The sequence below is a fragment of the Eurosta solidaginis genome, chromosome 1 (assembly GCF_040869045.1).
Source record: "Eurosta solidaginis isolate ZX-2024a chromosome 1, ASM4086904v1, whole genome shotgun sequence".
Taxonomy (NCBI): domain Eukaryota; kingdom Metazoa; phylum Arthropoda; class Insecta; order Diptera; family Tephritidae; genus Eurosta; species Eurosta solidaginis.
This window is the reverse complement of record NC_090319.1, coordinates 360,444,037-360,468,558: the sequence shown is the minus strand read 5'-3', so window position 1 is coordinate 360,468,558 and position 24,522 is coordinate 360,444,037. Positions and strand designations below refer to the sequence as shown.

The 24,522-nt window shown below is 36.5% G+C and overlaps 1 protein-coding gene across 4 annotated transcripts; it reads right to left on the bottom strand.

Moving 5' to 3' along the window:
- Positions 1 to 584: 584 nt before the first annotated feature.
- On the bottom strand, positions 585 to 24,522 carry LOC137238141 (ribonucleoprotein RB97D-like). 4 transcript variants are annotated; one of them, XM_067762790.1, is made up of 7 exons: positions 24,487 to 24,522; positions 23,288 to 23,388; positions 22,989 to 23,221; positions 21,234 to 21,478; positions 20,595 to 21,173; positions 19,696 to 19,832; positions 12,330 to 18,948 (listed from the first exon to the last, which is right to left on the bottom strand). In XM_067762790.1, exons 2-6 carry the CDS (start codon positions 23,339 to 23,341, stop codon positions 19,729 to 19,731), a joined length of 1,215 nt encoding a protein of 404 aa, XP_067618891.1. In that variant the 5' UTR covers positions 23,342 to 23,388; positions 24,487 to 24,522; the 3' UTR covers positions 12,330 to 18,948; positions 19,696 to 19,728. The 4 variants fall into 4 exon arrangements, with proteins under 4 accessions (XP_067618892.1, XP_067618894.1, XP_067618891.1 ...); XM_067762791.1 differs by lacking the exons at positions 12,330 to 18,948; positions 24,487 to 24,522 and adding an exon at positions 585 to 2,925 and having other exon boundaries at positions 23,288 to 24,474; XM_067762793.1 differs by lacking the exon at positions 24,487 to 24,522 and having other exon boundaries at positions 12,329 to 18,864; positions 23,288 to 24,474.

The window sequence follows — 24,522 nt, the reverse complement described above, 5'->3', positions numbered from 1 at the left end:
TCCTGAGGGACAAATTGGTGATAAATAATAATATATACTGCAGTAGCCAAATTTAAAAATAAAAATAGGTACCCAAGTTCTCAAAGATCAAATAATTGCGTTAGTTTTAGAAGTTATGCACAGGTGACAAATCGCGATAAAATTCAAATAATTCTTCATAAATATCATGACGACTCTGGCCTCGCCACCCAGAAATTGCATGACACATAAGATCAGAAAAAAATAGTGCTGGATAATATGAAAGATATAAAGATATGAAAATTTTTACATCCATTCCTTCTTACCCATTACTTGAACTACTTCTACTACTATAAACTACCTTGCTCTGCCATAAATTACAGCTCCTAAATTCTCTGTATACTTAATTACAGATTTCCTATTTTATATGACCTTAGTTTAGTAGAACTAAAATAATTGTATATACTTCAAATTTACTCATTAACAAATACGTTATTATAATATTCAAAAACAACTCCGTCTGTCCGAATAACTATTATCCGATTTTAGGTCCCTGCTGTCTAAAATTTTGTTGATTTTTCAAGAAATGCACTTACCCTGGATTCAACTACCAGTGTTATAAAAGTATTTGCTTTTTTTTTTTTTTTTGATAATTTATTCTTTATTTTACTTTTTTAATTAAATTATCTTTCTAGTCATTGTAGTGATCAAAACTTACCTCGAAGCACGTGCATTTAATGCCCATTTCTGAGGGCCGGTAAAGAGGGCACATGGGTTCAAGTTGGCATCACAACTCCTGAAACCGTCCTACACTGTCATTCAATGTAGAAACTCTACATTTAATTTTCTTGTCTGGTGCACATCGCACATTCGGACTCGTGCAATAAAATTAGATTGACAAATTTTGTACATATATGGAAGAGATAAAAATTTAAGTAAACATTAACAAAATTTGTTAAATTTTTTTTTTTTTTTTTTAAATATGTATTAAAAATATACATAGTAAGAACATTCATCAATGACTAGCATAACGGAGTCCCTAAAAACTACCCCGACAGCTGTTCTGCTGTCTATGCCACGTAATGGCCCGAAATATAGCAGGCCGTATAGCCATAGCAGCATAGAGCCATCTTACATAGGGCGAACAGACTACATGGGTCATAGACGGTACACGTCCCAATCCATTTTGGAGAAATCAAAACGAAACAGGAGTTGCATATGATCCATCAAGCAGGATAGGTGGGTAACATTATGGACACATTCAGTTTATGTGATGTCTTTATTGACCGGCTAGTTCAACCTAAACTAGCAATATACTGTGTCGAATATTAGCATTTCGGTTCATCACTATACTGCTACTAAATAAATGCACAATGCAAGCGGCCACACATACATGTAAACAGCGAAGCTAACAGCAAAGAGAATATTTCATATATATACTATGTACATGTAGGCAGCAACTAAGAGCAGAATTTATTGCTCACGCATACACACGCATATAACTAGGAGAAAAAAGGTGAATATTACTACATAAAGGATAAATAAATAAGCAGCTTTTCGAGAAGGTTGTTCGTGAAGGGTCTAGACTCTTGAATATGCGAACGAGACAACAGAGTATAAAAGCAGCGCAAGCTGAGGAATAATCAATCATTTTGATTTCAACACGCTATTAGTGAAGTACGCGATAATTGTAATTGTGAAGTAAATGTAAATGGTCTTTATATTTTGCTATAATGAATATTGGAGTTATTTATTCCACAGTTCAGAGATTCGAACGTTAACCGGTACATAATAATCAAGAATTCCTAAAATCGTAACAATGCATATGTATGTACGCACATACATATATATATATATATATTGGGCTGGGTCGATTTGTATGGACGAAAGTTAACCGATATCGCGCCATCGATTTTTCGATAGGATTTAGGCTCAGGAAAAGAAGTTCCACTACGCATACCCAAAAAATAATTTTCGAGCCTGCGAAATTTCATTTTTTTACACTGACTTTGATTTTTAAGTTTTTTTTCATGACCTACAAAAAAATGTCCGACCCAAAAATGTTCGCAAAAAACGTTGTCGATAACAGTTTTTTGATAAAAAAAAACATGAAAATTTTACAATCAATGGAAATTCTTTTTTAGTAGGTCATGAAAAAACCTTAAAAATCAAAGTCGAAAAAAGTCAAAAAAATGAAGTTTCGCGTAGTGGAACTTTTTTTCCTGAGCCCAAATCCTATCGAAAAATCGATGGCGCGATATCGGTTAATAAGTCGACCCAGTCTAATATGTATAAAGTAAGCTTATAGACTTCGAAAGCACTCGCGCTGATTTTGATCAAATGTTATACCCTGTAAAAATTTTTAGGTGAATCGGACCATAAATAAGGTTTTTTGGAATGGATCGGTCCCTGATCCATTTCCCTGAAAGACAATATATTAAATATTAAGCTTGTCAAAGAGTACAAAGTTTTACAACCAATTGGACAAACATAAGGTTTCCCGGACAAGGTCCACTGCCTGGAAAGAAAAATTGAGAAAATATTGAAGTAATGAAAGAGGTACTACTATACCAAAGTTTAAGCAAATCGCACATTAAATAAGTTTTTGTTTGGAATAGGTCGGTCACTGCTCTACTTCCTGAAAAAAAAACGTTCACAGAAACAATATCCTGGTTGCTACGAAGCTAGTCAAAATCGGAGTCTATAAGCTTCCTGAAACATACCTACATACATATATATATACAGATACATATATCGCTTTTTCTATATACAGATTATACATACCGATTTGAAATATAAACCCCAGAAATAGGGCTATGATTTTGTCCTAAAATGTTTGTTTTGACTGCACGCGCAGAGCGATGATAGAAAACACCTTCCAAACTTTCAATTTCGTTGATCCTTACAATTCGTTGCCACGTTTTGCACATTTCGTTGCAGCATTCAAGTTTTCTAATATTTTCTACACTGTAGGATATAGTATATCGTTAGCTTAATGTGAAATTGTGCTAAGTCACTTTTTTTGAAAAATTGTATTTTAATGCAGTTTTAAAACTGAATTCAAAGTACAACGATCACAAAAAAAAAAGAAAATTTAATTTTAAATTTTTACGTGCTGTGGGCAATGATGTGTAAATGTGCTAAGTCATCAGCTGTTCAAAAAAAAATGTGCTAAGTCAACCAGTCAATAATATCAATCTGAATTACCAGTCATTTCTTTGTGCGCGCATATTATTTACTTATTTAATTCATTCAATCTAAAAGTGCATGCATTGTTGTTGTTGTTGTATTAACGATAAAGACAATCCCCGAAGGCTTTGGGCCGATGTTGATGGTCTTTTGCCGGATATGATCCGGTACGTTCCAGTAACAAAACACTATTAAGGTACTAGCCCGACCATCTCGGGAACGATTTATATGACCACATTAAACCTTCCAGGACATACCGCCCTCCCCACCCCCTGGCTCCATGAGAAACTTGGGGTCTCCAGAGCCTCGGCTGTCAATGAAATATGATTCGCCAGAGGTAGGTGAGGTTGACAATTGGGTTGGAGAAGCTATATATTGCGCTGGCAATCCCTCGAGAGCGTTGCGAACACAATCCCTTGAAATTGGATTCACCCAATTGAGACATGCCTTTGGTGTTTGATAAATGCTTTGCGCTGACTTTTATCTACTTCAATTTTTACATGTCGATAACTACATGCTTTCTTACAAACTAGTTAAAAATAGAATACAATTCAAGCTTAAACTTATATAAGCTGTTATTAAAATTAATAACACTACTGAATCTATTTGCTATGTAGATGTATAGTCCTAGTTATAGGTTCATTCATAGCATAATTCGTTTTATGAGTTATTTCGATAAATAACACAGGCCGACAAAATGCAACCTTTATTCAGACCCAGAAACCAAACTATATATATACGAAGGTATATGATGCGCTGAATCCAAATCTGGCCTTGCTCTATCAGCTCTGGTTTTTGAGATATCCTAACCTAAAAGTGCAAAAAACATCGTTTTTGCCCATATTTGAGGTTATGTAGCCTTGCAGATGTTTTCTTTCACCAAAATTAAAGGATGGCATCTTTGAATACAAGTCTTATCTTTCAAATGGCGTTGAGTTTGTTCGAATATCATTTTCTTTCGCTGAGATACCGCATTTTGAAATTTTTATGTTTCTAAATTTCCCTACACCTGAAAATCGATTGAGATAACATAGACATGATATAGTCGATTCCTAATTTTCTCGAATCGAGTCTTATTATACTCAGTTGAGCAGAGCTCACAGAGTATATTAACTTTGATTGGATAACGGTTGGTTGTACAGGTATAAAGGAACCGAGATAGATATAGACTTCCATATATCAAAATCATCAGTATCGAAAAAAAATTTGATTGAGCCATGTCCGTCCGTCTCCCCGTTAACACGACAACTTGAGTAAATTTTGAGGTATCTTGATGAAATTTGGTATGTAGGTTCCTGGGCACTCATCTCAGATCGCTATTTAAAATGAACGATTATCGGACTATAACCACGCCCACTTTTTCGATATCGAAAATTTCGAAAAACCGAAAAAGTGCGATTATTCATTACCAAAGACGGATAAAGCGATCAAACTTGGTAGGTGAGTTGAACTTATGGCGGAGAATAGAAAATGAGTAAAATTTTTGACAATGGGCGTGGCACCGCCCACTTTTAAAAGAAGGTAATTTAAAAGTTTTGCAACCTGTAATTTGGCAGTCGTTGAAGATATCATGATGAAATTTGGCAGGAACGTTACTCCTATTACTATATGTATGCTTAATAAAAATTATCAAAATCGGAGAACGACCACGCCAACTTTTAAAAAAAAAAAATTTTTTAAGTCAAATTTTAACAAAAAATTCAATATCTTTACAGTATATAGTTTTATTATATCAACATTCAACTCCAGTAATGATATGATGCAACAAAATACAAAAATAAAGGAAATTTTCAAAATGGGCGTGGTTCCGCCCTTTTTCATTTAATTTGTCTAGAATACTTTTAATGCCATAAGTCGAACAAAAATTTACCAATCCTTCTGAAATTTGATAGGGACATAGATTCTATGACGGTAACTATTTTCTGTGAAAAAGGGCGAAATCGGTTGAAGCCACGCCCAGTTTTTATACACAGTCGACCGTCTGCCCTTCCGCTCGGCTGTTAACACGATAACTTGAGCAAAAATCTTTACTAAACTTAGTTCACGTACTTATCTGAAATCACTTTGTACTGGTATAGAAAATGGCCGAAATCCAACTATGACCACGCCAACTTTTTCGATATCGAAAATTACGAAAAATGAAAAAATGCCATAATTCTATACCAAATACGAAAAAATGGAGGAAACATGGTGATTGGATTGGTTTTTTGACGCAAAATATAACTTTAGAAAAAACTTTGTAAAATGGGTGTGACACCTACCATATTAAGTAGAAGAAAATGAAAGAGTTTTGCAGGGCGAAATCAAAAGCCCTTGGAATCTTGGCAGGAATACTGTTCGTATTACATATATAAATAAATTAGCGATACCCGACAGATGATGTTCTGGGTCACCCTGGTCCACATTTTGGTCGATATCTTCAAAACGCCTTCACATATACAACTACCACCACCCCTTTTAAAATACTCATTAACACCTTTCATTTGATACCCATATCGTACAAGCGCATTCTAGAGTCAACCCTGGTCCACCTTAATGGCGATATCCCTAAATGGCGTCCACCTATAGAACTAAGGCCCACTCCCTTTTAAAATACCCATTAACACCTTTCGTTTGATACCCATATAGTACAAACAAATTCTAGAGTCACCCCGGGTCCACCTTTATGGCGATATCTCGAAAAGGCGTCCACCTATAGAAGTAAGGCCCACTCCCTTTTAAAATACTCATTAACACCTTTCATTTGATACCCGTATAGTACAAACAAATTCTAGAGTCAGCCCTGGTCCACCTTAATGGCGATATCCCTAAATGGCGTCCACCTATAGAACTATGGCCCACTCCCTCTTAAAATACTCTTGAATACCTTCCATTTGATACACATGTCATACAAACACATTCCAGGTTACACCCGAACTTAGCCTTCCTTACTTGCTTTTCTTAAAATTTTATCTCAAACCATAAGTGTGCTAACTCACCACACCCCTACTCTATATAACCCTCGGGTACCAAGTCACACACAGCCCTAACCCCTAGAAACCACCCCTATCATACGGAAAGCAGGCTAACCCACTTAGCCCTGGGAACAGCGTTTACTCGCATATTTTTCCTAAAATAAGTCTCATTTATCTAGATATCTCACACCACACCCATTAACTTCCGTATCCCCTAACCCCTAGAAAAACTCCTACCACACCTCAAAATTTCAAAATACGATATCTCAGCGAAAAAAATGATATTTGAGCAAACTCAACGCCATTTGAAAAATTAAGACTTGTATTCAAAGATGCCATCCTTTAATTTGGTGAAAGAAAACATCTGCAAAGCTACATAACCTCAAATATGGGCAAAAACTGTGTTTTTTGCACTTTAGGTTAGGATATCTTAAAAACCAGAGCTGATAGAGCAATTTTGAGGCCACAATTCGATTCATCGCATCAAAATACTTCGAAAATATATAGCCCGGTTCCTGGGTCTGAGATGCTGTCGGCCTGTGTATTATATTATGCCGAAGATCACGCAGTGGAATATATGGAACGAACAAATTAGATAAATCAGAGCAATTCGTGCTAAAGTTTATTACATTATAGGCAAGCATGAGTGAGATAAAAGTTCTTCTGCCATGCAAAGCCTGAAGTCCAAGCAATTTGCGCCTGCTGGTATGTGATGAGAGGCCGTCTGGCCAGTGAGGCATACGTAAAGCAATTATTGTAAAAAAAATTTTGAACTCCCTCAATTTTATAGGAGTTAGATTCATAGAAAGGATTCCATATTATTGAGCAATAATATTCAAGACCACTTCTGACCAAGGGTATATAAAGTGCCTTCAACGTCATAGGGTCCTTAAAGTCACTGGTGTTACGTCTACTGAACCCAACCATTGCAACAAATTTTGAAACAATGGAGTCAATTTGACTAGAAAAAGAGAGTTTGGAGTCAAAAATTACACTCAAGTGTTTACTCTCTTGACAACGATTAAGAGATTTAGCATTTAGTTTGTAGATAAAGTATGTAGCAGTTTTTTTTTTTTTTGGAGTAAGACTGCTGTGTTGTCTTGTTTGGTTGAATTTAAAAACAAATTATTGTCTGCGCACCATCCGCCAAAAGAGTCCAGATCAGAACTGTTAGAAGTAGTTTGACAAATAAATAGTATTTTTGGTGAAATATATAGTTTTAGTGTTATATTTCAATCATTAAAGGGGAGGAGTGATGGGAAAATATATTGAGTAAAAAGTGCTAAGTCAGGAGAAAAAATTTGTTTTGAGTGCGGAAATTATGATAAGTCATAAAATAGCTGCTGGGTTGGCATACATGATTTTTATTTATCTGTTTCAAAGCTTCCACCTTCAAAAGCATTGCAATTAAGGTATCCTCATTCACAGTTTTTAAAAAAGAAGGGTATTTGAAAAATTATTCAGTTTTTTTCGTCTCCTGTAAAATTCGTTAAAGTTGACTTAGCACATTTTCACATTAAGCTAACGATATAGAAAATAATATTATTATTACTAGGCCTGGAGGCACTGCGACCTTTGTGCAGATCTATTGTGCATGACCTTTCAGCCTAATTTTGTATCTGGGGGCTTTTGATGTATCTAAGTACCTCTTCAGGCTTTTTACCCCACATCACATAGGGATTAAGAGTCACACCACCTAGATGGGAGTCTCTGCCTAGCCAGAGCGACGCATTCGCAGAGATGTCCGGGAACCCATCCTAACAAAACCTTGCTTTTGGCTCCCAGATCATTAAGAACTTCAGTGCAGTCATCCACTAGCTCAGATGTAGCTGTGTAGGATTGCAAGGCACGCAGAGCCGCCTGGCTGTCCGACACAATGTATGTAGATGCTCATCCATGTTGAGTCTCTCCGCAGACATTCTCTACGACAGACTTCTATTGCATGGATTTTTGCCTGAAATATGGTGGGTATCGCTTGCGTATACGTATCGATTTCTTGAAGTTCGACCCATAGATGCCAGCTCCCGTTTTTCCGTCATCGAATTTCGATCCATCCGTGAACCAGAACTCTGAGTCAGGGTCATTATAGGATTTTCCAGTGGGTCCTGTCCACAATAGGCACTTCAAAGTACCGTGAGACTCTGAGCCTAGTTGTAATGTGGGATTTCCTATGAATTTTCTTATTACTTTCATATGCCCTATCATGTTTCCTGGCTTCAACTCTGAAATATTTGGAAGTGTTAGTGCGCCTATTCTTGCCTCTTTCTCTATCAGAATAGGGAAGGGAGGTGCATCAGCAGGGGACGTTCACATCGCACCCGTTATGCCAATGCAAACTAGTCGATGCAGTTTGCTTAGTTTGCTGTTGCCGTTCTTTGCGTGGCCTTCTGCTACCAAACTAGGGAAGCATAGACTATTAGCCTAATAATGAAAAGAATAAGAAGAATGGAATATTACATATTATGTACTTTGGATTGTAGAATAGAAGACAAATAAATTGTATGGATGCACAGTGTGATGGCAATAACTCTGTGTTTAAATGATGTTAATCACACAATAAACTACCTATCACAAATTTCCACATCTATATATATAAAAATCAAATTATGTGTGTGTGTATGTTCGCTATGGAAACGTATTTCCCACACTTCAATCATAACCAAATATTGGTTATAGGTTCCTTCGATCAACGAGAAGGTTTTTCATATTTCAGAATTAAAAATTTTAAATTTAAACTTTTTTTCAATCTCGGTTTTTTTTTAACTTCGGAAGAAATATTTCATGTGACCGGACTTTGCTTTTCTGCTTACAGAGTCAACCTCATTCTAATTCATACAGAAACCACAAATAACAAACAAATCAAATAATTTTTAACGAATTATACGTACGTATTAAGAATTGAAGACAAAACTATTCACAACGCAATTCATCCAAAAACGGTATGTCTTTTTATTTCAAGTGAAAAATGAAATCTTAGAGCAAACGAGTCTAAAATTTTCCTTATAAAAAGTTTCAATTCAATTTACAGAACAATAAACAAAATTATCAACAAACAAAACAGAAAAAAAAAATAACGCAACATTCATTCGATCTCGGGCGTTAAAACGTACGCCGGGTAAAGCTAGTCTTATCAATGAGTTCCACCTTATCTCGGTTTGCTTGTACCTAAACGAGCTTGAATTTCAAATGTCTCTGATAATTTCTTGTACTTTATAATGAGGAAAACCAAAAATTTTTCGATCTAGCAGCGTAACCGATATCGGCAACAAAAAGCTTGGAGGAAACTAACTAGTAATGAGAGATAGCTTTTGTCCACTTAGAATCATCATGTGAAATGCTTGGACCTTTGTTGTTGTTGTTGTAGCAATAAAAACACTCCCAAACGTTTTTGGGAGTGTTATCCATGTTGATTGTGCTTTACCGGGTTGTTGTTGTTGTATTAACGGCAAAGACCCTCCCCGAAGGTTTTTAGAGTGTCGATGTTTATGGTCCTTTGCGAGATATAGATCCGGTACATTCCGGTAATAAAGCACCATTAAGGTACTAGCCCGACCATCTCGCGAACGATTAATATGACCATATTAAACCTTCTAGGCCACCCCCACCCCTACTTTCATGAAACTTGGGGTCGCCAAAGCCTTGCCTGCTTAATATGTGTATGATACATTCATATTTGTAACAGGATTCCCTCGCGTGGGTGAGGTTAACAATGGGGTTGCGGAAGCTTTGAAGCTCTAAAGCTTTGTGTTGTGCTTATCAACCCCTTGAATTCCTATACCCCCCCCCCCCCCCCCCCCCCCGGTATAGATGCGGTACGTTCCGGTAACAAGCACCATTAAGTGGCAAGAAGGAAGGTACGAAAATCTCGAAAACCATTCAATATGAACACGCTGAACCTTCTAAGCCATCCCTCCCCAGCTTCTAGTTCCATGAGGAAATTGGGTCGCCAAAGCCTCGGTGCTAAAGAAACAGGATTCGCCACGCGTAGGTGAGGTTGACACTTGGTTTGAAGAAGCTATAAATTGCGCAGGCTACCCTTTGAAAGCGCTGCACTACACAAACCCTTGAATCATTTCATTATCTTTATATTCACAAACTTTGTGTTGCAAGATATTGGTGATGCCAGACACTGTACTAATCTGGCAGGCGAAGCAAAGTAACAAAGTACGCCATATGCTGGATGTTTGTCTCCTTACAATTGAATATTAGTAAAAAGGAAATCAAATTTTTCTAAAACACTTCTTCCATTTAACTAATTTGTTTAGATTGGAACTAATTTTATTACTGAAGTTTTTGATTTTGAGAAATTCTCAACTTTGGGGCGTTAGAAAATAAGAGAATTTGGTAGAGATGGGAAAGGGGTAAATACCCAAATGGTAAATACCCGGTAAATTGGTTATATATGGTGAAAATGGGTAAATACCCAAATATTTACCGAAAAGAAGAGTAAAAATAGTCGTTTGGAAAATATGGGAAACAAACACACAAATTCAATCCAAAATGTACCCAATTTGTCCTATATTGGTGGGTAGTTATCCATTACGCTATCGGTTGAATTAGTTCTAATCAGTAATCCAGCGTTTTTCAAAAATATTTAGCCAATAATACATGCCGTTATAAATTTAAGTTTGCCCAGTAACCATTTTAAGTCAAAAAAGAGTCGGAAAAAATATCTAAATTGGAGCGTTTACAGTCGGTATGAGCTCATTTGGGTGGCCGAAACCAATGTATTTCCCTTCTTGCAATGGTCGTCCTATATGAGCCTATTAACGTACATATATCATTTGAGCCTAAATAAGAGTCCGACATGAGTTTTAAAAGGCTTTTAAACAACTCATATTATACTCTATTGAACCTCTCCGTGGTCATTTTTAACTCTAATAAACTCTGATTATCTGACACCTACATGGCCTATTTATTGGGCATCGTCAGCGCTTATTGAAGTCATATATAGTTCGACACACCTGGTCAGAGCGTAGCAGCTTTGCGGTCACATTAAAAATGTCGAGAAGCGTCCATAAGGGGAAAAACGTCGATGCTTATACAAAAAAAAAGAATAGCAAGGGTAACAATAATGTACAAATGTAATTCATTTTGTATTAAAATAAAAAATTCTCGTAACAAAGTATCAATATTTGTTCCAAACTCGTTTAGACGAACATAAATATTTGATAACTGACAATTTTTGCATGCTAGGTTAGGAGTTTTAGGCCGTTAAATAAAAGGCTAAGATTAAAATTTCTTTCTTTAACCCTCCTACGCGTTTCGATACTTTTCTGATACATACATTGCCCACTTATTTTGAACTCGTTTCGGATTCTTAAATTATGAGCGTCGTGAGCATGTTTGAGGGGTAGCTTTGTTTGCGTAAATATGTGTATCCTATAAACATTCTTAAAGCGCTTACAGTTCTGGAGTTCAACATGGGTCCGAAATAGGTGAAAAATATCAGCCTCAATAATGCTATCACCTTAGAGACTTTTATGACTCCAATTTTATGAAATTATGAACAAACGAAAAATATTAAAATCCGTAAACTAGGCAGCTCCGGAATAAAAACTTAGTTTTTCTGCGACAATTTATTCTAAATAAATAATTCAGCTAATAGTTATGGATTTCACATCTATCTTATAATCATGGGAGTTTTATCACAATAATTTTCTCTCCTATGTTTGCGGCTTCGGATATGGGTAAAAATGTCTTCCTAAAAGCCCTGAAGTAGTGTCATTAAAGAACTCAAAATTAGCAGTATATGAGGTCAATAAGGCTCATATATGATATCGGAAGGAGGCCTGTATAAGACTTATGTTAGAGGCTCCTAAATGAGTTCATAACGAGTGCAAACGATCCAAAGTTTGGACTCCTTCCGGACTAATTGTTGCCTCCGAGTGTTTACTGGGTTGTTTGTTTAAAAACAAAACGAAAATTTTTTAATTTCAAATGACGTATAAATTTAATTGCTGAGTTGTAATTCCAAGCAGCCTCGCTTCAAATGATTTTTAAATACCCAAAAAAAGATACAAAAAAGGAATAATCCGGCTATTTTCCTCGTAATTACCCATAAAAATGGTTAATACTCGGTACAATCCCAACTCTAAAATTTGGAAAAAACGGAATAACCTATTTCATGCATACACTATACATGTATAATTACTAAGGCAAATGGCATAAAATTAATAAAGGTATGTACTAATATTTAATTACCTGTTTGCATATTTAATTAAGATATTTTTGCTTTTTTTGTTGAATAAAATTTATTTTGATAAAATTAAAGTGTTTACATAACATAATGCATCAATAAACATATATCCTTCATATTATTTATATTGATTTTATTTATAAAATATCCACTCTTATTTAATATTACTAATCATAGCATAACCAATTTTTATAAACTCAGGCATTCTTAAAAATGTATACAATATATATCCATATGTACTGTATATCAAGTAAGGCTTATTTTAATAAAATATGTGAAGTGTTTACATAACATAGGCTCATTAGATCCTTTCAATTAGTATTTTCTTAATTTTAAGGTAAGAAGAATAAATACTTTTATAAAATATTTTTGGAACTGAATACCACAAATGTAAGTTATAAATTAAGTCTGATTTAGTAGTAGGCGATGGCATAATTGTTTGCTGCTCTTTTTCTTTTATTAGCATATTCCAGAAATTTAAATGTCAGCAAAAAAAAAAATACATAAATATTTGCCGACTCCCAAGGGCATCTGCAAAGGTAGATTAGTTTTCACTGTGAAGCTTTTGATGGCAGAAATACACTTGGAGTGCTTGTCAAATCACTGCCGAGGGGCGACCTCGCTAAGAAAAACTTTCTTCAAATTGATATAACTTGTTTCTTAAATTTTGATGTTGATTTGCCCGGTGCGTGAGCTCTGGATCTTCGATGTGGTAGGCGGAGCACGCAGCCACCACACCACGGCGGCCGCCAATTGCACCCATACATACAACATATTTGAATATTTTACTTTATTAAATTTTTTGATTTTCGTTTGTTTGGAGATTGATTTTCAAATTTTATATTGCGCAAAAAGAAATAAATCATGGCCGACCAGAAGAGAAACGGTTATACCTTGTGTTTTTATCATTGTTTGATCGGTTAACATGATTTTTGACCATCTTGCTCCCAAATTGAATTGACATTCATTGACTGTGGTGTTTCATTTCAAATTTATGAAAAATATAAATAATAGAAATAGGAGGCAAACAATTGAGGAGTGGCGTGCAAAAATGTATCAAGGGTAGAAGATCCCTTTTTGCGTAAAACAGCTCAATTGAATGAAGTTGTTTTATACCCACACCAAATATTTTTTATATCTGACTTCGTGACAACGCAAAATCTAAAGCTTTGCTCTTAAAAAAAAGTTAAGTTCCTACATATAGCATGCTTCCCCATATAAAAGCTATTGAGACGAATATTAGCAACACTAAGGCATACATACTATCATCTCTAAGCCGATACTAAGCAGTCACTTGTATCTACATAAACAAATCAATCATTATGTCTACACATATGTATATACAGCAGCGGAGAGATATGCACAAACACATGCATATATTTGAGATACTCACAAAAATATGCAATCATTATTAGTCACATATACACGCGCATATTGCTATGCGAGAAAAAGTGCATCTGTAGTTTATAGCTGGTAATTTTATATCTGGTAACTAAGTAGTAAATTCTAGAAGAAGAAACGCCTAGAAGTATGCGAACAAGGAAACCGAAGAGTATAAAAACAGCACCAGCTGAGGCCTGAGCAATCTGTTTTGATTTAAACACGCAATTGGTTGTGAAGTATAATGTTATTGTGAAGTAGTGTAATAAAGACCATTTTGTATTATTGAATATTGGAGTCATTTATTCAACAGTTTAGCGAAACGAACATTAGCAGAAGATTTGGAATAAGCGGAATTGCACTAAATTCGTTACACTATGTTAATTATAAGATATGAAATATAATATATATTAAGAAAATGTGTCAAATACTAGAACAACAAAAATGTTATCTCACTTCAAATGTTTAAAACACGAAAATCTCTGTTGTATTCGCTGAGCGTGTTCGGAACATTCGCACTTTTCACGTATTTGTGGAATTGTTTTTATTATTGGAATATTATTTATATATTTGGAATATTCGGACCGCAGGAGGTATATCAAATGATTCAAAGCATTATGTTCCAAATACTCTAAATGAACGGTTTATACGGAACGATTCCATGAATACTTACAACGGAGAAGAGAAAACATTGTGTGACGAATATTACCATCTCTAAGCTGTCACTAAGTAAATTCACAACAAAAACATTAAAGCAAGCTACATAAACACATTAATCATTATTTACCCACATACATACAAGGTAACGGAGAGATACTCATAAACCCACGTAATCATCAGCCGAAGTAGTACTCACATATACACACGCATATGCATATGAGAGGTGCCATAAACTACAAATACACACGCCTATAGCTGGTAACCAAGTAGAGAATTCTAGACGGAGAAACGCCTAGATATTTGGAGTAATATTCGGACAAGGCAACAGAGAGTGTAAGAGCAGAGCAAGCTGAGTAGTCAAGTCAGTTTGATTTAAGCACGCTATTGGTTGTGAAGTATAAGTGTTACTTTACTCTCCAAGTAGTCTAATAAAGACAATTTTGCATATCTGAATATTGGAGTTATTTATTCAACAGTTTAGCGATTCGAATGTTAGCAGAAGATTTGGAATAAGCGGAATTTCCCCAAATTCGTTACAATTGGTGTCAGAAGTGGAATTGTTGAATAAATTCCAGATTTGCAGAGTACAACAAGTACATGGCAAAGTGGAGTGAATTGAAGAGCCAGCAACTGAAAAAGGAGTTGGAGAACCGTGGATTGAATACAACCGGCAATAAGATCGAACTTCAAGCACGACTACGAGAGGCAATGGAAGCAGAACAAATTAACGTGGAATAGTATGTCTTTCATCTTGATGGCGATGAGACAACAAAATGGGAGGAGAAAAATGAAACACCACAAACAATGGCGAACACAGGCTTGAACATGATATTAGCTGCAATATCGGCACAAACGTCGACAGTAACATCCAAGATGGAAACACAACTAGAATCCCAGGAGGCATGCATAACATAGAAGTTGGAAGCACAGGAGACGCGTATTTCCGAAATGTCGGCACAAATTTCAGCACATATATCATCTCAGATCTCCACACAACTAGAAGAGCAGGAAGTCCGTATATCATCTAAATTGGAAGCGCATATGAAAGAAACACTAACCCAGTTTGATGAAGGCTTCACTGGTCGATAGGATAAAATAGAGGCAGAGATGGATGCTTTGAAATATATGATCCGGAAATTACAATTGAACCGCCCAGTCACTTCATCGTCTAATCCATAGGTAAAAACTCCATCCTTTGACGGTTCTGTTCCTTTCCAGGTATTCAAGCTTTAGTTTGAGAAGACGTCAGCAGTGAACAACTGGAATGCGGAAGATAAAGTTGCTGCACTGTTCGTGGCATTGAAAGGGCCTGCAACGAAAATCTTACAGACTATCCCAGAGTACGAACGGAACAGTTATGAAGTATTGATGGCCGCTGTCGAGAGACGTTATGGAAGCGAGCATAGAAAACAGATATACCAAATTGAGTTGCAAAACCGTTACCAAAAAGCGAATGAGACATTGCAGGAGTTTGCTTCAGATATTGAAAGATTGGCTCATTTTGCAAATGCGGACGCACCCTTGGAATACACTGAAAGGGTAAAGATTCAGAGCTTTATAAATGGCATACGGGACGTCGAAACAAAGCGAGCTACATACGCAAACGCAAAGAAACATTTGCAGCAACGGTATCACATTCATAGACTCAGGAAACTTCCTCACTATTGAGTAAACCAGCTTTCAAGGCACGCCGTTTGGAGGTAGAATGGCCAGATTGGGTAGACACAATTTTGGAAGCACTGAAGGGATCACAACAGAGAAATGCCGGGGTTCTGAAGTGTTTCAAGTGCGGTAACCCAGGTCACACTGCACGTCATTGCAGCACCGGTCCTGGTAGTTCCAACTTGGCTGGTCGTAAACGCAAAGCTGGAGGAGATAAGCAAGAGCGAGTTAGATGTAAATATCGAAAACTTGCCCCAGCTATTGAATGCCCTGTGATAGCCATCTCGCAAATTGGAAGAAAATCGAGCAGTCTTACCGTCAGAGAAAATGTGGATGGCAAGGAACGTGTACTGAATGTAGATACGAGCGCATCTCATTCCTTAATCCGATCTGATTTGGTCAACAGGAGAGTAAAGCCATTACCTGGAGCGGGACCAGGTTGCGGACGGTCAATGGCGAGTATAACCAAGTCCAGGGAGAAGTGGTATATGAAGTCTTAATTGGGAAGGTCACGGTTCTACACAAATTCGTTGTGGCGGAGATCGTTGATGAAGTCATATTGGGAGTGGACTTCTTGGTTGCCCATGGCATCAGCATCGATATGCAGAAAAGGATTATGCAGTATAAGTACCAGGATGTACCACTCAATTTCAGTTTGCAGAAAGGGTTCAGCAGTAAGCGATTGCTGGTGGAGGCGATTAAACAAAAACCACCAAAGTAAAAGGCAGTAGATCGGGCAAAGGTTGAGGGAACGAATGGACCAAATAAAGCAAAATCAAAGATACCTGCGAGAGAAACACTGGTATTGACAACAACAAGAGAGAAACACTGGTATTGACAAAACCAAATGGACGAACTAAGACGAAGGAAATAATTTCCCAGAAATAATGCAAGGGTAGTTTCAAGCCAGGGCGCACTACTGTTGTGAACCGACAAGTCGATACTGAGGATGCAAGGTCTATCCGTCAAGATAAAGCTCTGCGAAGTAGTTCATTGGCCAAACAACAGAGTGTGAGGGAACGGTCCAGGATAATGATAAGTAAGATGAAACACAGGTACGACGAGAACAACAATTCGGAAGATTTCTTGGAGGAAGATTTGCAAAGTTGTGAAGAGTATCATTGATGCCATCTACGGCATACAGACAATTGGGAAACCACGAAATAGAAGGGTGGTTCTTTTGGAGAGGCTAGCAGCGGTTGAATCGAGAGATTTGTCTGATCAGGACGATCACACTTAGGTGAGGGCAGTGTGGCGAACGTTGACATCACTAGGCTGTTAGTAAATAATCACGCAACAACAAAAACATGAAGGAGCCACTCTTATGTACATGTACACATTAAAGCTAGCAACACTTATGTACAAGGCAACGAACAGATATCTCACCCACACAAATGCAGTCATCAGCCGAAGTTCTTACTCACACATACACGTGCATATAACTAAATTACTAAGCAGGGGATACAACAGTTCTAGAAGGTGAAACGTCTAGACAGTTGGAGAAATGTGCGGGCGAGGCAACAGAGTATAAAAGCAGCGCAAGTTGAGTAATAACTAATCAGTTTTGATTAAAACACGCAGTTGTGAGGTACGTCATATTGAAGTGTAATTGTACTACCAAAGAGGATAAATATAATAAGAGCCACTAGTCTGCTAAATTAAAATTGGCTAGACGGTGCCTAGTTGTGTTATGCCGAATGGCATCTGAAAGCAAATTTATTTTTGCTGAGAAGCTTCTCATGGCAGAAATACACTCGGAGTGTTTGCCAAATTACTGCCAAGGGGCGACCCCGTTTAGACAAACGTTCCGAAGTATTTTGATATTACTTATTCCGAGATTTGAACCCAGGACGTATTGTGGGATAGGCGACTACGCTACCACCACGGCGATCAACCATTCATCTTATTTAGACTGTGAAAAGGCGTGGTTTCATTTTTGCTTGATACTCAGGTTTTTAATTATATATATATATGTGACCTGGAATCATGAAACGACCCTATTGTGCGAAAACAAGTTTTCGAGAAAAACGCGTTTAAAGTTTTTGACTCCGTGTAGCGGCCGGCCGTTGTGAAGGAATTTTGTAATTAAAATTTAAGTAACTTCCCGATAAGCTACAAGCTTGAAACTTGGAATATAGTTCAGAACCCGATGACAATGCAATAATAAAAAAAATTTCCGATAGGTGCCGCATGGATCGAAATATTTCAAAAAATCGTATTTGTTGTCCGATTTGTGAAAAAACTAAGAAAGAAAGAAAACTGCGGTTTGTTCCATTGGAAAGAGCGTTAAATTTCCTATAAGAATCCATCAAAAACTGAACAACGGTATTTTCGTGTACAAGAGGGTCGCTTCATGATTCCAGGTCACATATATGTAATATTCAATGTTCAACTCAGAGAACCCTTAAACCAAAAATCAAAAAAATGCACATTCATGTTTCTGGCGGAATGGCGAAAACGTTTACCAAAATAAATGTATCAAATTTGTTTCTCTGCCACACAGTGTTTTTTCAACTTATATTAATTATAAATAAAGAAGTAAACAATATAATTCAAGTGAATGTGTATACATACGTCCTTTCGTAAAAGCTTACAATTTGTTTATAATACCGAACATATGAAAAGGTAATTTCAAATAATCATACAATTACTTTTATATACAATATATATGTATGCATAAAGGTTGGATACACAAATGTTCTACGACTTTTAATACGATGTCTACGATTTTATACGTATTACGTACGTTATAATATATAATTGATAATAAATCTAGCTCTTACATACTTATATATGTAAATATAACATATGTTGTTGATAAAGTAACTTAAAATATAACAATGCCCCTCTGCATAAATTGAGCTAGTTATAGTGGGATAGATATTTGTTTATATGTTTACTAATTATAGTTAATTAGTTCTTTTATATTGAGCTTCTTTTATGTACCTAAATTAAAAAGAATAAAATTAAAACTTTTAATAGATTACATTTGTTCTCAATTTAATATATCTCACCCTATATCGAAAAGAACAAATCAAAAAAAAATTCAACAGGAAATAAGTCACCCGCTTTTTTTTTTTTTTCAACGAAAATACTCTTCAACTAAAGAACTATTTATCGTCAACCTTTTTTAAGTTAATTATTTTGGAGCTATTCAGAGTCATTAATCATCAATGAATCAGTACGTCTAATTTTGAGTTTTGACTCTTACTGATATAGGGTTCGATATGTGTATACCTATGTGGTTGATATCTTGCTACTGTAGTGAATAGAATACTTAAATTAGGAAGAAAAATAACTATAAATATACAATACAATATTTTAAATTTTTTCGGAGAACCTCCCTATAAACGTGTCTACTAAATACAGCGAAGTGATTGGCGAAAGATGCGATATCAAGACAGGTTCGATTGTCTCTAGGGACAACTAGGGAAGCACTGAAGTAACTTAACGATCTTAAATAAAGTGGGACATATAAAAATCTCCAATTGCGATAATGATGGTATTCCAAACCAATTGTGATCTTATTTTCAAATGAAATTAATTTTAATGCCCACCACTTTTTGTTAATGATGTTTAAACAAAACCTATGCCACTTATCTAATGAGCTGACGAAAATGTTTGCAAAGTCTGCTTTTGCTAGGTTAATAACACAAAAATGTGAATAATATGGGATTTTAAGGACTAAATTACCTTTAAAATTGTTAGCTCCTCAAGCATACATTTTTAGCGTCTGAAACTATTGCTCATTGCCACATTTTGCGGTACACTGCGTTGATTATTTGAGCCAAAACCATTGTAACCTTGTTGTTGCGTTGGTTGTTGATTTCCTACAAAATAAAGCAATTATAACGTACGTTTTCGTTCTTTTATATCAAGTATACGCGCAGAAGTGAAGCTTCATTGGAAAAATTCAATCTGACATTCTACTAGTAACACTAATCATCCAGCAAGTACTAAACTAACTGAACCCAAATGGTATATGGTATGATTAGATATATTTATTGATAAGTGGCAATCATACAAAAAACTATTTTGATATCCGGCATGCATTTGTGGTAAAGACAAAATACTACATTCGTTACAAAATGTATGGCATTAGAAAATAGCTTATCAAAGTGCAACCAACATTGGTTATATACGTGGTCGATCAGCGGAGACGGCGGACCATATGATCTGGGGTGTGACGCAATCTCAAGACGTAGGGCTAAGTTTATGGGCTCACCATGGCCAGAGTATTCTCACATCAAATCCCTCAAGCCAGGTGAACTGCTAGGGTTCATCAGAGATGTCGGCTTGAGGTGCTGTGAAGTTGCTTAGGGCACAATAGACCAATGGTCGCAGTGCGATCCTCAATTAATTATCTTTCTATCTATCTATACGACTTCAACTGACTATAATCGTCAACCCGATAAACTATCAGAACTTGCATTTTCGAAAGTGAAGTTAAATAAAATATAAACCTGAAATGACGATTTGTGAAACATTTCAGTATTATACCTTAAATGGACTTTTAAGTATGGACATGTGCAGCCATATGCAAATCCCTTAAGAAGTTTCACTTCAAAGCATTATACAAAACTATTACAAACCAAAATTAGAGTTTTGTGGAGCTCCATATGGATGCATACGATTTGTATCGGGCTGACTCGGTTTTGTGGGGCCACCACCATAATTTTGCTGATAGCCTGTACCAAGGTTTGCGGTTGGTTGTACAGATTGTGGAAATCCGTGAGGTGCTGCATTCCAATTTGCTGGCGGCCCGTTTGGTGCCATTTGTTGTGGTGGACCAGGAGTGGTAGGAACATTATTTTGTGGCCACTGATTTTGCGGATACCAGTAGTTTGGTGCCGGTGCGGGGGGTTGTGTATTCCAACCATTCCAACTGTTTGGTGGCATTGGTTGTTGTGGTGGATATGCGGTATTTGGTTGTGGTGGCATTGGATATTGTGGCGGTCCCCAATAATTATATGGAGGTTGTACATATGGTGCTGGTGGTACTTGTGGGTAAGGTGCCATCGGTTGTTGCTGGCCCGGTGGATATGTATTAGCTGGTGGCATTAATCCATTTGCTGGGTTGTTAGTCATATTATTTTCTGTTGCGTTAGGCTTGGTGTATACCGACTTTTTTACATCAACGACAACATATTTTATGGTATGAACTCGTTGAACTACAAAAATTATGAGCAAATAGCTAATTACAAAAATATTAATCTTCAATAAATGCTTACGTATAGCTTTATCTACAGAATCGTAATCATCGTACTCAATATATCCAAATCCTCGACGTCTTCCAGTAGCCCTGTCAGTAAGTATTCTAATCGACACAACATTACCGAATTGCGAAAAATATTCTTTTAGGCTTTCCTCATCATGATTATCCTTAAGACCGCCAACAAAAAGTTTTTTAACTGATACATTATTTTCCTTAGTTTCACGTTCAGGGCGTGGTAGTGCACGTTTCGAATCAACAGGTCTAGAAACGAAATTTAATAGTTTTATTAAAACTCAATTCAGAGCATTGCATTGAGGAACATGGGCAAGATTATACCCACCGATTTGGGAGCTTGGGTATGATAAGATAGTTTCTTGAACCTGTGTGGGTAGTCCTTAGCCTAATATGAATCCGGTACACTTCGGTATTACCTAATCCTGAGGTTTTTGACTCCAGGCAATTTTTGATTTTATGAAGAAAACAAAATTAGTTCTTCTTCATCTTACTGTTGTTGTCGTTGTTATAATAACAGTGCTTCGCCCCATTCAATGGGCACGACCACTCACAAATTGTCATCAAAGTCCTCTAACGGGAGTGATAAAGGTGTTGGAGGCGTTGGTTCCACATTGCAATTAATGAGATGGTTGGTGTCTCGTGGGGATACATAGCAAGTAGGACAGACATTATGTTTGTCGGGGTGGGTTCTGGATAGGTTAGAGTTTAACCTGTTACAGTCCCCAGATCGAAGTTGAACTGAAGTGACGCCCGTCTCCCCAGGGAGAGTGCGTCCCTCTTCTGCGAGTTCTGGGTATTTTTCTTTAAGATCTGGGCTCGCCGGGCATTTTCTGTTTCCCAGGTTTAATAGCGCAGACAGCCTGGCCATTTTAAATTTTTCGGAAATGATGAATGTGGACAGGGACAAGTTGAAGACACGCGCTAGATAGTTAATCCCTCTTTGCAAAGCGGTCGCGTATTTTTTCGCACCCGACAGCGCTTTATCGAAGGCGATATATATTTTGTCTGTGTGTTTAGTCGGATTCAATAGGGGCTTTACGGTAGACTATAATTACCCACACAGGCAAAAAGGTTACAATTCTTTATTTGCTCCTCCCTTTTCGCCCGCTTGTGTTCATCCACAAGCAATTTGATGCGCTGTTTTATGTCCCTTATTTGGAAGTCGCCGGGTCGTGGGCCGGGCCGGGTGTTCGTACATGGGGCCCAATGGCAATAGTGAGACCGTCCTAAAAAGATTATTTTCCGGTACACGCAGCAAAACCATTTCTCTGGACTGGGATCAGGTACTGGCCCAAGATTGGGTTCTATACCGTCCCAGAATAATATGGCGCAGTCCCGCTGCAAGGATCTGCTCGAAGGTTGACAATTTGTGGGAGAGAGGCAACAAATTAAATGGGAGTTACAAATTTGGTCGTAGACGTGTGCAATGACTCCATATGCAAAAATTCAGTAGTTTCAAAAACTTGCGCACATTTTTATGCCGATCCCTAGGTATATTTTCTATTTGTTTAGAAGATATTCTAGAAATACACTTCTTCTTGTAGCAGTTCTCCGCCCCATGCAAAAGGTGAAAATACTAATCTGCAATATCTTCCAACGGAAGTCAAAGCAAAGTAGCAGTTAAAATATTGCTGGACCATAGGGACACTGGTGTTATAGCAATAAGTTCCACATTACAATTGAAAAAAAAAAAGTTATGTGGGGACACATTACACGTCAGATATATGTGAGATATTATGGGGGAGCCTCTACTTACTTGCCATCAATAAGGTGCGGCCTACTGCTCTGTGCTGCATCTACGCTTGAAGCTTTCACATAAGTGACGAATCCAAAACCTTTCGAACGTTTAGTAGTTTGATCACGCATTACCACCGCATCAACAACTGTTCCCCATTTTCCATAAAATGCACGAAGTGATTCTTCAGTTGTTACAGGTGCTAAACCTCCAATGAATAGCTTACGTAAATGTTCCAACTCACAGATTTCGTTCTAAGTTTTGTACGCGAGATATGTTATCAATTATCAAATTAAAACATTTGGATAAACCAAACTTACCTCATCTTGTTGTTGCTGTGATGTATTATCAGATGTAGATTGATCGTTAGACATTTTTGCCTAATTATTATTAAATATAACTCCAAAAAATTTTAAAATCCTTTTTTTTTTTTTTTTTTTTTTTTGGGATTTGATTGCATGGAGGAGGACCTTCTTATATTTGAAAGTCCCAGTTCCAGGTTATTGTCCAATGCATAAAATGATTAATTTCTGGATTAACTTTCCATAGTATGTAAGTAATTTAGGCTCCACTAATACACAATGGTAATACCAACTGGCCAGAACCATGTGTAGTAGCTTGCTATTTGTATTTAATTATGTGCTTTGTTAACTGGTTTTTTCATGGCACCACGCCAGGTTATTTTCAAATTATAGTTATATGTATGTTTGATTATTTATAAAATTTGTGTTTATGTCCAATTTAATTTGGTAAAGGTCTTTAATTTGTTAATATTTTCCAAATCTTCATATCACAATAGTTTCAATTTTTGTTAATTTTCAGTTTGAGTTGGTATTTTTGTCCACTTTCTTTGTTTAAATATCACTTTTTGGTTGTATGTTCAAATCCAATTTGTCTAATCCGGTAAGTTTTATCTCGATTCCACCAGTCCATTCCATTGTTGTTTTTGTCCAATTTTGGTAATTATTTTTCGTTTATTTAATTTGTGTATTTTGTAAGTTTTAATTTAATATATACAGATTCCCCAGTCCATTCCATTGTTGTTTTTGTCCAATTTTGGTAATTTTCGTCTTTTCCGTTATTATATTTTATATTTATTCAGGTTATGTGTACATGACTGTACATTTTAGTTACTCCGTTAAATTGTCCCGTTTATTTCCGAGAATTTTATTTCCATTTGTATGTATGTAAAAATATTAATTTTCAGTGGCTTGTTGCCAAGTGTCTTCAATGATTTTCCCGTTACGACAGTTTTACGTAAATCGAGTTGGTATTATGTGGCCCACGCCAGGTTATCAATTTCATTTGTTATTTATATGCACAATTTGCATATTTTTACAATACAGCGCACAATTTGTAAGTATTTTTAATTAATATTGTCTTTTCGACTCCCGCACTATCCGCCATTTTATTCTCAAACCGCGTGAGTAAAGCCCCTTGATAGCACGCGGTTGAGTTGTGGGGAAAACCGAACTTGACGCGACGACGTCAGAAAACGAAGTGAATTTTTTTAAAATCCACAGAAACCTTGCTCACTTTGAGGATTGATGATGAC